This window comes from Phalacrocorax carbo, chromosome 9 (assembly GCF_963921805.1).
Source record: "Phalacrocorax carbo chromosome 9, bPhaCar2.1, whole genome shotgun sequence".
Lineage (NCBI taxonomy): Eukaryota > Metazoa > Chordata > Aves > Suliformes > Phalacrocoracidae > Phalacrocorax > Phalacrocorax carbo.
In genome coordinates this window covers 1486791-1500467 of record NC_087521.1, presented here as the reverse complement: position 1 = coordinate 1500467, position 13677 = coordinate 1486791, and the positions used below count along the sequence as shown (strand labels likewise).

Sequence of the window (13677 nt, the reverse complement as noted above, 5' to 3'; positions counted from 1 at the left end):
AGTCAAACATTTGGAAGCTGTGGAGCTGCCTGCCATGTTGCTGCTTGAGAATGTTGGTGGTGATAGGCGTATGTTAACACTTCTCTGATTATCCTCTGGATATAAAATATTAACTTTCTTGAGTGACACTGAGAAGATGATGCACAATCATTTGCCAGTAGGTTTAGAGGTGTATCTGTATATCTGAGAAGTAGAGAGCAGAACAGTCATGACTACACTGAGAAATTAGATGCAAAGAACTTGCAAGAGAGGCACCAGGGTATATTGGTTTTGCTCACAAATCTTCTCAACAACCTGGTTGAGAAGATTTGCTTGCCTTGCTCAACATCCCAAAACCGTTCTCTGATTTAATACAGGCATTCTGTTTTTGTGGAAAATGGGAAAGAAGCCTGTGGCCTGGAGGTGAAGGGGAAGCTCTGCTGCATTTGTGGGAGGGGAAAAAAGTCACTGAGGCAGTGTTACTTTTTCCTGCGCCTCTGGTGGGAAGGTAAGGCTCCTGCTACTACTGTACCAAGCAGGAAATAGTAGTCCGTAACAGTTACACCATGGTCATGCCTCCTGTTGCCACTGAAACTAAACCGCAGCAACAGACATCCTTTCCCTTCCCTTAGACAGCTTTTCTCAATTGTGACTTACATTTTTCAAGCCAACTTTTAAAGGCAAACTACACCAGGAGGAGCTCTTTCTCCATTTCGTCTCTTCTCTCCCTGTTCAGCTAGCTATTCACTAAAGCTCTTTGAGTTGCTTTTCTACAGGCTGCTTACTCCCTGCCCAGCTTCTTAAATCCTCTGGACTTCTTTGGACATGTAAGCTCCCTCCAGGCAATGAACCAAACACTAATTCCACTGACCCCTTTTGATACTATGGTTGTTGGGCATTTCATGACAGTCAGCTTCTTGCTATGTTTCTCCTGTTCGCTAGTTTGGAAAAGTGGCTGAAGAGTTCTGTATTTTGCAGCTTCACTGCATTTCTTTTTCAGTACAGACAAAAACCCACCCATGCAGTTCCAAATGCACAGGCCTTCAGTAAACATCCCAGGTAATACTAGTCTGTTTTATTTTTCTTCAGTTAGGTTAATTTCTAAAACTGTAAAATTATGCAGATGACATATATACACTACTAAATTAAGTACTTTCTAATATAAGCTACAGACATTAGTAAAGTCACGTCAGTCACATTTGACAAGAGATTCTCCCTGTTACATTCACATTACAGGGTGAATTCAGTCAGAAGGCATTTCTGCCACAGCTGGCATCAGACCAGACATTTGTAAGCCCTCAATTTGAAGACAAGAATCAGCATTCCAGTATTTTTTCCGAACAAATGAATGTATGCACAAGTGCTTTTGATGCTGAAGACTTTTCAAGTTTTGTAGGTGCTTTATGTGCAGAGGACGGTAGGAATTTCTAGGGTAAAGCATGGAAGCACTGTGAAAGGCAGCCCCCGAGGATGCCTGCATTGAGGTTTCCGTGCCTGGAGCACTCTTATTTACTCCACCCCAACAGCCTAGCCTGGCGGCTCCCACCTCTGGGGAGAGGCTCACGTTCATGAGGGCTGAACTGAACACTCTCCCCTCCCCCAAAGCTGCTTCTCTTCTGATGGAGGGGGTGCAGGAGGGGCGCTGCCTCGCCATAACAGGCCTCCATGACGGGCCGCCCGCTCTCCCGCGCAGCCCCGCGAATACCACTCCCGGCATCCCCTGCGCGCCTCCCGCCCTCACTGGTGCGGGGGGAGATTGGCGGGAGCGGAGCCAATGGCCAGCGCAGGCCTTGCCCGGCGGCCCCGCCTCTTCGCGCCCGCCGCGGGGAGCCTTTGAAAAAGTTCTGAGGTGCGCGGGCGCTGTCGTCTGAGCGGGCGGGTGGGTCTGGCCGCGCCCGGCGGGAGGCCCCGCAGCCGCGCGGCCGCGGGCTGCTTTGTCGGGGGAGCGAGGTTTCGGGTGTCCGTGTCAGGGGCGGGCCGGGGCTCCTGTTCCGGCTGCGGGTGCGGCCCCGGGTCCCGGAGCGATGGGGCGGGCGGACACCTGAGTCACCCGGGCTGGGCGGCGGGAGGGGAGCCCCGTGACGCCGCAGCTTAGCAAGTCCGTTTTGTCACTGCAGATGAAGCAATAATGTCAAGCTGTCGTGCAGCAGCTGTGTGATACTAAGTGTAAGTCCGTGTGCGGTGTACGTCGGTGTTTTACGCCCTCACGGGTGCCATGATGGGGTTGCCCGCCCCGGGAGCGCCTGGTGGGCGCCGCTGCGGTGGCCTCAGTCACGCCGTGGGCGACCGGAGGCTGTGCCGGTAACTCGGCGGGACGCAGGGCTCTTCAGAAGTTTGTTTTTTCTCCCGCTTAAAGAGGATTTTGTAGAGGAGGCAATAAAGTTCCCATATTGTGAAGGTGTGGAGGCCTGTGCATCTGCGAAAGTTGGAGCGATTCTGCATTATTTATAAACTTTTTTATTTTGCCTAAACTTCTGGCTGAATAGATACTTGGAATATTGCCTAAGTCATACATGTGAAGCAGCTACGTCCTCATACACATAGATTAGGGAAAACCTGCGTGCCTTAGGCTGTACAGAGCTGAGTGCCGTCCTGTGGAGTCTCGTTCAGTAGAATGGAATGACCAAAAAAAAATGGGACAAACGCAAACAGCTGCGGGCGAAGGGGAGAAGGATTCGTCGTGGTGGTGTAATCTTATCTGCTACGTAAAATAATCTTAAGGCTTATCTGAAATAACCAGATACTCTTTAAGCGGCAATCTCGATAAATAAAATTTGCTTAATTGACTGAATATGCCACAGTTGTTGCTGCCTTGGTCCAGTGGTGTTTTTGTTTGCTTTTGGAATAAATGATATTTACCTTGTAGTTCTTGTCTTCATATGCTTAGCTTTGGCATCTGGTTTCTTTTACACTGTTGGCTAAATTAAAGAACTCTTTATTAACTATGTTTGTTTCATAAATTGTTACATAGAACATTATGAAATGTGTTTCACTAGTTTGACTGTCTTGAGTCTTGCATGCTAAAGTATGTTTCCGGCCCTTCAGTCTTTCTGGTGTCTCCTTTTCAGGTCCTTCCTGTTCTTTCAACATCTGTCACAAATCCTGGGTCACCAGAAGTGTTGTGTTCTAGCAGTATATGTTCTAGGGATAAACACTTACTGTGATTACTCTACTTTTCATATGTAGGCATCCAAAGATAACCTTATTTCCTTCCATTGCAGTATAGCATGAGGAACTCTTGCTTAGTTCACCACTGAGTAATTTCCAGCTTTCTTATGTCCCGGAAACATCTGTCCTATGAATATTGCTGACTCTTCTGTTCTTACTGGCATGATTTCATACATGGTCAAGTATGAGGGGATATAATTTAACACAACTGCTTTCAGAGTGGTAGTATAGTTTAATATGACATAGACTTATATGGGAAGTCTCAATCACGTTAAATTTTTTATATACACTTACACACGTGCACACACTTTCCTGTTCTTTAGCAAGGAGTGAGTGTAATTGTCCATGTAGTCGTATTCCAAGTGTCTTTCAAAAAACTTTTTTTTGTTTGCCCTGTAGGTTAGGGAGCATGGCCAGTAAGAAACTAAGAAGAGCAAGGTTGCCTCAGGAGCTGTGTGAAAGGCTAAGTCGCCATCAGATCACTACCTGTCAGGTGAAAGGGTTGTGTTTTGTTTGCAGGGGGTGTTTTTTCGGGGGTTGGGTTTTGGGTTTTTCTTTTTTTTTGGGGGGTGGGCGGTTGTGTTTTAATGTATGTACTATTTACTTTTTTGGTAGTTTAATTTGCAGGGAGCTTTACTTTCTATAAAGCGGGGGCATTTCAGGCTCCATCTGGCCTGGTGCCTTGTAAAAATATAGCCTTAAAATGTTAGATGCCTAACTAAAACATATAAACTTGTATGTAGTTACCTCTTTCACTTCTAAAGAACCTGAAGATGCTTTATTTTAGCAGGGATGTGCAGCTACTACTTGTACAGAGTAAGACATGCATTTGTGAATGTGTCACAAAAACGCATGCTTACCACATAATCTAGTGTGTGAATGTGCTGTGATGTTACCCTATCAGTTATGGGTTGATTCAACAGTACATTCTGAAGTTGTTCTTATGAATGCTCACCTAAAGGGAGCCAAGAGGCCCTGTGTGTTTCAGTAGTATGCATCATAAATACAGGGCCTAGCCCTAGGACTACAATCTAGAAGACATGATGTATTTTGAATGTTTTTCAGGTAGACAGAGACTTGTGGGCAAAAAGGGTTATCTTGTTGCAGTTCCATCACACAGTTCTTGATTGTTTGGTCCCTTGACTCCATGTCCTTTAAAATATTAATACAATTTCTTTTAATATACTGGTATCAGAGAAAGGTGGGAGAGGTGTAGTGTAATAGTGTATAACATGGCACAGTTGGTAAACCTGTGGAATGTATACTAGTTGTGTATAAATTGCATCAGTTTAGTCCCCAGTCTTGACTTCTAGGTGGAGCTCTCTGAACTGTTCTGTCATCTTTCAGGACTTTTTATGTCTTTCCCTCTTGGAGCTAATGAAAGTAACGGGACAGAGCTACTACGATGTGCAGAAGCTTCTTAGTAAAGTCAGCAGAGCTTGTGCTCCCAAAATGCAGACAGTAAGTGTGCTTGTGTTGATTTTGGTTTTGATACAATATCTGGGAAAAAAGCTAAACAATGTCACTCACTGTTTTACCTGGGGGGCTTGTGATGTCTCAGTTTGACTGTACAATGAAATAATACTTCTATTTTTAAATTCAGCTCTCTGAGGCACTTTAGTTTGATGCAGGGACTTTTGTTACGCATTTTAGCCTCAAGAGATTGTTCAGGCTTGCAGAATAGGTTCTGAGTGCATTAGGGAAACATGGCATTCTCTCTTGTAATCCAGCATATAAAAATTGATTCTAGTTTGGACCTTGCAACTGAAAAAAAAAAGAATTGTTTGATACAAGCAAAGAATAAGAATTTCAGTATAAATTGGTTTTAAACATAAAACTGATATCAAGTAGTGAAGTGATCCTGAAAATAACTTCTTGAACATTTTTTCCATCCATGTAAATGAGCTGTAGTGTGGTTTAGGCTACAGGTAGCCTAACTGGGGAGAGTGCAAGAAGGAAACAGGTGTTAGCTGCAATGCAGTGCTTGGATTTTGTTTTCTTTCTTGAATCCAGGTGAAAAGATGTCAGAAATGGTGTCTTTGTAGAATGGAGAGGACATGGACAGTTCTGACCTAAGTCAATGCAGCCTGCTTTTTTTTCCTGGAAAAAATAAGCCATGCCATAGTTTTTATGTGTTATTGGCATAGTAATTGTCGCAGTAACTCTGTGTAACTTTAAATTCACAAGCATACTGCAGTAGTAAAGTTAGTGGTATGTAGAATTAACATGACTTATACTGAATGGATTAAAAGCTAGCTAAATCCATCAAAACTGTTAATCAATAAATTGAAGACAGATCAAAGTTTTAGGTAGAGTTCTAGCATTTGCTTTTCCCTGTCAGCCACGCATCAATATTCAATCAAATTTCTTTGCTGAGAAGTTTGGCAGATAGTGAAGTTTGTCAGACAGCAATTGCCAGCAACTGTAAATACAGAGCCAGCTGATAATGACCAGCTACGTAAGTGCATACAATACAGAGCTGTGCTTCCCGAAACAGAGGTTGTTAGCTGTTTTTAAGGGATGTGGATTGAATCTTTGCCAACATAGGATTTCAAATGGACTTCAGGTCAGAGTGACTGATGTCAAACCCTCTTGCTACATCAGTCATGGTGTTACAACATCTTTGAGTAAAAAAATAAATAAGTTAGATAATAGGAGTTATAAATAAGGGGAAAAAGACTGTCCAGATATAACATTGGAAGCGCAGCTAAACGTGAGAGTATGCCAAGATATGCAGTAAAACTCCAATTTCTGGAGAGCTTGCCTCACAGTATGAGGTACAGAATGAAGCCTACTGAGTTCATCAGAGAGAAAATTAGTTAAGGGGTGACACAATCACTTTATATGCTGAGTAGAAGCAGTTAATTATATTAGAGGTTTCTAGAGTCTAGTTCAACAAAAAGCTGAATAAGATCCAGTGGCTGGAAGGTAAGTTAAAAAAATTAATGCCTGAAATGGGAAGTAATAAGAAAATCTTTAGAAAATAACATAAGTCTGAAAAAGGTTGTGTAAGGATGTAGTAATTTTTCAGTCAAATCAGGAATCCAAGTAACAATTGAGGTTTTTTTTTTTAACTGAAAGACAGTCTGGTTCAACCTTAATTTTGTGGGTTAAATGCAGAAATCACTCGGTAAAATTTTAGAGCCCATGTTAGGCAGGAAAGCTAAACTAGAGTATTGTTTCCATGGTCTACAGGGTTTGTTTCCAGCCTACAGGTTTAAGTCCTGTCGGAGGTTAAACAAAAAATGATTAAATTAAAACATGTTGCAAATTCTTTGTCATCAGTACATGTATTCACTCTTAAAGTGAACCTGAGCATAAACTCCAATCCCATTTGAATGAGGTAAAATTAATTATTTTTAGTATTAGCCTGTTCTGTGTCTTGAAAGCTATTTTTTGTATATTTCTCCTCAGTAGAACTGAAGAAAAGAGAAGGTCTGAGTAAGTTTCAAATATTATTCTAATATACTACCTGTTATAACATAGGGAAGAACTGTAGCATAAAGAAAGGGAAGTACAAGCTACCTTAGCCTGCTGGTAGAGCTAGCTGGAAATTTTTCTGATCAACTTCAGTAAACATGCTCACTTGTTGCCCAACAAGTATGTACTACATCCAGCATTCAATGGTGTGGTTATTTACTTAGTTGTCGATGATTCCTGTGGAGGTGCTTCCATAGTACACCATATTCCCAGCAGACCATCTTAAGTCTGGGATAAATCTGATGCCTGCATTTCTCTCAGGCATAGAGAAATCAGGTTTTCTGGAGTGGTTGATCATGGCACATTATGGCAGTACACTGTGACAGGGCTTTGAGAATCTCTGTTGTTGGGCCAGGAGTCTGAAACCTCTGGGAATTAGCTAGACCAACAACCTTTAGATATTGGACCGTTCCTTTTGAAAATCAAACTTCTGATGTTCAGGATGCTCAGTATTTGAGGGATGTGTCAGCTTTAGCAGATGTCTGCAAGGTGTGAGCAAGACCGGTTTCTTCTGGAAACATCATGTTTTGGCTGCATCATGAATGGCTGCAGGATCAGCCCAGGCTTGTTCAAAGACTTGGGAATCTTTAGCAAACCTTTCCTTCAACCCAGGTAGTTTCAAATCGGTGGTGAATGCTGGCCAGGGAGTTCTTGGTTTTGGGTTTCATGTGAGTGTTATGCACCGGTCACTGACCATACTTACTTAAAGTGACCTGGACGGGCAGGAGAGCTGGGCCAAGTGGAACGTGGTGAAATTCAGCAAAAGCAAGTGCAAGGTCCTGCACCTGGGGAGGAACAACCCCAGGCACCAGTACAGGCTGGGGGCTGAACTACTGGAAAGTGGCTCTGTTGAGAAGGACCTGGGAATGCTGGTGGACAGCAAGTTGACCATGAGCCAGCAATGTGTCCTTGTGGCCAAGGTGGCCAACAATATCCTGGGCTGCATAAAAAGGAATGTGGCCAGCAGATCAAGGGAGGTTATCCTCCCCCTCTGCTCTGCCCTAGTGAGACCACATATGGAGTGCTGTGTCCAGTTCTGGCCCCCCCTGTTTAAGAAGGATGTGAAACTGCTTGAGCAAGTCCAGCAGAGAGCTACCAAGATGATCAGGGGACTGGAGCATCTCCCTTATGAGGAGAGGCTGAGAGACTTGGGTTTGTTCAGCCTGGAGAAGACTGAGGGGGGATTTCATCAATACCTATAAATATCTAAAGGGTGAGTGTCAGGACGATGGGACTAGACTCTTTTCAGAGGTGCCCAATGACAGGCCAAGGGGCAATGGGCACAAGCTGGAACACAGGAAGTTCCACCTCAATATGAGAAAAAACTTTCCCGTGCGGGTGCCAGAGCAGGGGCACAGGCTGCCCAGGGAGGTTGTGGAGTCTCCTTCCCTGGAGACATCCAAAACCCGCCTAGACGCGTTCCTGTGCCCCCTGCTCTAGGTGTCCCTGCTCAAGCAGGGTGGTTGGACGAGATGATCTCCAGAGGTGCCTCCCACCCCTACCATTCTGTGAAAAGTTGGAGTTTTACAGGTTGAAAGCAAGCCTTGCTGAATAGGAGCAGAAAAAAAACCTTTGACATGTCATTATTAAGGGCTTATTATTTAATATTTTGGTGAGGGAGATAGAACAAACTTTTAAAGTTACTCTGTGACCTATAAATGGGATATAAATGCAAGGAAGGGTGGTGAGCTAAGAGAGGACTGTAGTTGAAGATAGGAATAGTTCATCCATTGGCAAGTGTTAAGTCATTCCAGGTTGATAGAAGCAAATGTGAGAAGTTTGCTATTTCCATTAGAAAAAAAGATATTTTCTGATGTGTTTTTTTTTTTTTTTCCCCCTTTTCCCCTCCATTTTACTTTTCCCCCTCCTTCCGTAGGCTTACGAAATGAAATTGAGGAAGTCTGTCAGTCCCTCTTCAGCCTTTTTATCCACGACGCTGCCTAGTTTGGATAAAGTCTTGCATGGTGGAGTGCCCTGTGGATCCCTCACAGAGGTAACTTGTTTAATATACTTTACTGCAGTTGCACATCATACCTAGGAGACAAAAGCTGCAGGTAGGTTGGACTGTCTTGTGTCAGGTGCTTTAAAGACAAAATATGCAAAAGTTTTGGATGAGGAGTGCTTTTTTTTAATTGGTAGAGGCTGCAATATTCTTTTTTTGGTGTTGTCGTGTCCCCCCACCAAGCATTTTAGGCAAATAAGAAAGTGGAGGAATTAAAAAAATTTGGTGACACCATTTTTCTTTAAAAAAGTGAAATTTTTCCCAGGAAACTTGGGAGAATTGTTGGCTGGATTTTATAGTGGGAAAGTTGCAGTGTGATTTTGTGGTTGAGAGCACAAGGTGCTGAATCAGGAGTCTGTCCTTTTAATACTAACTCATTCTGCTTTAACGAAGTGATTAGTTTTTATGAAGGTACAATAGGCAATTAGGACAAAAGTATAAAACATATAGGCATGAGAATGACTTTACAGAGCTTTTATGTATAAATGTAACTAATTTATGCAATAAACGTAATGCATTTAAAAATGCGTATGTAATGAATTTAAAAATAATTTTAAGAAAGACTGCAATTAAGTCCTGTATTATATGCTCATCCATTGCAATACTACAAATCGCATATCTATCGACTTTGGATGCATTGCTACTTTATTGCTTAGAATCTTCTTTTAGGAACGACGGAGCACTTAATTTTCTAGTACCGGGATTTCTCTGTTGCCTTACGGAAAGTGGCCATAATGTGCATAGTTTCTGTAATCTGGAAAGAGAGGATTTGTGTAGATGCTTATAGTCATTGAGTATTATAAAAATACAAAGATGCAAACTCTGGCTTAGGAATTTGCTGAGCTAGAAATGGAGATGGAGAAACTTATGTATTGGAGGGAGCATTAATATATGTGTGCCCTGTTCTTACGTCATTCCCCTAGCCATCTGTTGTAGGCCCTTGGCAGAGACAGAATCCAGAGCTAGATGGGCATTGGTTTTATGCAGTGTGGCCATGCTTGCCACCTTAAAGTAAAATTCTGAACTCAGCTGTGCACTTGAATGGAAAAATAGATATTGTGTGCCTTACGGTCTGCATTTAGACAGGTTGAAACCATTTTTTTTCCTTGAATATTTTAACAGTCCTTACCAAGTACTTTTCTTTGTCAGCTGTGGCAAATTGCCACAGTAGAGGAGTAGAAGTGAGAGGTTATAAAAAAATATTACTATGTGGAAAATAATTTTTTTTTCCACACCCTATAATCAAACTAGATTGGTTTTGATCTCAGATAGGAATCACTTACGAAATCTGATAGTGACTTAAAACATAACAGTATTTTAGCAACACTGAGTTTACTAGAGCAGAAACTGTTATAGTCTAAACTCTTATGTGATGAGGGATTTTTACTTTTTAAGGATTCTGAGTATTTATTTTTGTATATGATGTTGTTGTGGTTTAACCCCAGTCAGCAACTAAGCACCACACTGCTGCTTGCTCACTGCTCCAACCCAGTGGGATGGGGGAATGGAAAGAGCAAAAGCAAGAAAACTCATGGGTTGAGATGAGAACAGTTTAAAATAAAATAGTAATAATAGTAATAATATAATGAAAAGGAGAACAACAAGAGAGGGAGGTGAAACCCGGGGTGTGTGGGGGGAACCCCAAGTGATGCAACCCCTCACCACCCACCAACTGATGCTGCCAGTCCCCAAGCTGTGATTGCTGCCTCCTGGCCAACTCCCCGCGGTTAATATACTGGGAATGATGCCATATAATATGGAATATCCCTTTGGCCAGTTGGGGTCAGCTGTCTTGGCTGCGCCCCCTCCCTCCCGGCTTCTTGTGCACCCGGCAGAGCCTGGGAAGCTGGAAAAGTCCTTGACTAGTACAAGCACTGCCCAGCAACAACCAAAACATCAGTGTGTTATCAACACTGTTTTCATACTAAATCCAAAGCACAGCCCTGTGCCAGCTGCAGTGAAGAAAATGAACTCTATCCCAGCCAAAGCCGTTGCAGATGTACAGGAACATACACCATTCAGGTATTCATAAAAATGTTTTAGAACGCATCCATGAATTTACATTGATCTGTCAGAACTAATATTTTCTTAATATTTAGGCCTAGCTTTGTTATTAATTTACTATAAGAAAATCTGATCAGAATAACTTAAGATGAATACTACAAGTCTTTAAATTCTGGGAGAAAAGACTTGCTAAATTCTCTTTCACTGAAGAAGAAAGAGCTGCTCTTGTAAGTAGCAGTGGGATATACAGGGTCCTGAGATTGTAACTGTGCTGCTGTTGAGGATAGTGCCTTCAGCAGGAGATGAGTTTTTGATTCCTAAAAATATTTTTGTCAGCAAAGCTGTGGCTGCACTAGCTGTAGTTTGACTCTTTTTCTTTTGGTTTATTGTTCATGCAATCAGCTGACAAAATAGCACAGCCTATGTTTGAAAAGAAATGATGCTTGCTTGCAGCTAGGATCTGACTTCCTGGGATTTCCATCTGGTCCACTAACTTTTTCTTGGTGGAGGCAGAGAAGGGCTGTTCACATGCTTATGTTGCTTAAATTTCTGAATTGTGCTTCCTTAGTTGAAATGTAGGGCACTGCTGCACAGGTAGGAGAAAAAGTAGAATAGAGATGAATCTTTTATGTGATATGCTGGCTTGTCCTTGAGCCTGTGACTGGCTCATGAGTGATGCCCAGAACAAGGATGCCGCCCTTCTATAGTCAAGCCAGATAACTCAGTCTGTTTTGCCGTCCTTGTGTGGCTTGGCAATTATGAGTAAAAGAGGGCCAGAGTGTTAAAGTTTGTATTAAAGGATCCTGGAATTTTTTTTTTCCCTAATTAAAAAAATAAGTGGATGTGATCCTTTGGGTTGGAACAGCCATGCAGTTAATTTACAAGGCTACTGATAACAATGTCATGAATACTTATTTTTTTTCTTAATCCTAAGCATAGCTATCATTCAGCTGTCAGTGCAGTCTATCTGACGTGTTCTTGACTGAAGACCAGGTACAATGACTCTGGAGCACTGATAGACTTTAAGCTTCCTGGTTGCCATGTTCTTGGCATTGCTCCAGAGGGAGATCCAGGAAAAGCAGTGGTTGGCATGCTGGGTGTTTTACTGGTGTTTAGCTTAATTTTTACTTCTAAGTTTTGGGTTGGTTTTTTTTTTTGTATTTGAAAGGAAGTTCTGCAAGCAGTTGATCTCAAAACATGGATGCCAAATATAATTATCCTGTGATGGTATGAAAATAATGCTATTCAGGAAGTAAATGCAAATGCTTATGCTTAATTTTCTGGAGCTATGTATTTTGTAAAACTTCCCAGCTTGGTTGATTATCACAATACTAAGTTTTTAAAAATTTTTTCAGTGTTTCCTTAAAACATTAATCTCTTTAAATATGAGAAAATCTGGGAAACTATTGCTAAACTATTTTAAGAATGGTCATACTCTGTATGTATCAATGTATTTAAAGGTAGCTGGGGGAAATGAATACATTCAAAGATAGGCTGAACTTTTATCTGATTGTAAATGAAAAGCATTGTGCCAGGAATGGTGTTGCACTTCCAGTTTTCTTCTGAAAAAAAGCTCTTGAATGTTAAGTTTTTTGTATCCTAACATATTTTGGTTAAAAATAGAGACCTGCCTAGTGCAGTTACCTTCAATAGGTGATCTCTCTAAATGACTGAGGTGTTGGAAGTCTGAACAAGACATCTAGTGGATGAGACCAGAACTGCAAGCACCGCATCTTTCCACCAGTAGCTTGATCTTGGTTACACTCTTATGCCGGATTGACAATACTGATGCATAATAACTATTTAATCAGAAATATTATAGACAGAACTAGGTAGACTCCAGAAATTAGATGACTAACCTAAGAGATTAGAGGTCTCTTTAAAAAATGTGTATTGCTTTCTATTTGCCTTTTAGGTACTAAACGAAGAAAGCAGTTATGGTACGTATGAGGGGTTTCTCAGCAAACATAAAGTCAGAGAACAATTAACTGTGGAGAAGCTGAGTTTCTCATTTGAAGCCTGGTTCCAGAGATTTTTAAAAGCATTTTTGCAAGAGTTATGAAATCTGAAGTAGTTTCAAAGGTTAGCAGCGCTGCAAGTGATCTTCAGCACAGCTGTTAGATGAAATTTTAGTAGAAAGCTATCAAGTGTCTGCTGCTCCTTTGATGCTGTACTGCAGCTTATGAACACTTTCAGGTCTTGATCATCTGGATTCAAGTGATTTTGGAATTGAATAATTTTAATTTGCTCATTTGCAACTTATTGGAGCATAGCTGACCAGCAGATTGCCCTTTGATATTTTTGTTATTAGGCCGATATTCTGAGAGAAGTTCTCTTCAAGAATATATTGTGTGCAGCATTTACTTCCTGGCTGCTGTGGCTAAATTGTTGTCTTCCTGTTACTTTACCCAGCAGTGAGGTTGGTTGGAAGCTTGGAATTTGAGTACATGAGCCACAGGGTTAAGACTTGTGGCGGTATCTCCTACAGCCAAAGCTGGCTGCTTTTTTGAGTGCCAGAGGGATTTGATTTGTATTACATTGTCTTGAACCATTTTTTCCCAAACCACTATTAGGTTTTAAGTTGGAAATTGAATCATAGCTGAAATTTTGAGGTCAGATGTCAGAATTTTTGGCCAAATCCTCTGAGGAAAAATTAAAGTAATGACTTTGTCAATATTGAAGAGTTTAATCCCCTGGTAGGTGAAGAAGGATTAGCTCCTTGTGGCTTCATCCAAACCCTACAGATGTGCCAGAGAAAATAATATATAGCATATTGAAAAATAAAAGTAGATTTTATTAGGCAGAGATAAAATAAAAACTATTGTAGTCTTCACATTTCTATCTGGGTGGACATGATTTCTTTTTTTTTTTTTCAGAGCAAATTTAGAGTGAAACAAACTAAGCAAACTTTTTTCAAACATTTGATTAAAATTATATTAGAGGAATTTCAGGTTTTTTAAACTAAGATTGTGTTGTTCAAACCACTTGCTGAAACAATGACAACCACAATAAAATGTGGTTGTTCTTGAAAGTTGGTCATTGTG

The 13677-nt window shown here is 41.4% G+C and overlaps 1 protein-coding gene across 10 annotated transcripts in view; it reads left to right on the top strand.

Moving 5' to 3' along the window:
- RAD51B (RAD51 paralog B) overlaps positions 1-13677 on the top strand; it is a 479852-nt gene that overhangs the window by 40845 nt on the left and 425330 nt on the right. For 2 of the 10 annotated variants that reach the window (XM_064460052.1, XM_064460056.1), the window contains exons 1-4: positions 1869-2145; positions 3547-3640; positions 4495-4608; positions 8504-8620. In XM_064460052.1, coding sequence (XP_064316122.1) covers positions 3557-3640; positions 4495-4608; positions 8504-8620 — 315 coding nt within the window. In that variant the 5' untranslated portion in view covers positions 1869-2145; positions 3547-3556. Of the gene's footprint in view, positions 1-1728; positions 1829-1864; positions 2146-3546; positions 3641-4494; positions 4609-8503; positions 8621-13677 lie in introns of those variants that run through there. The other 8 variants (XM_064460057.1, XM_064460059.1, XM_064460054.1 and 5 more) reach the window with 7 other exon arrangements.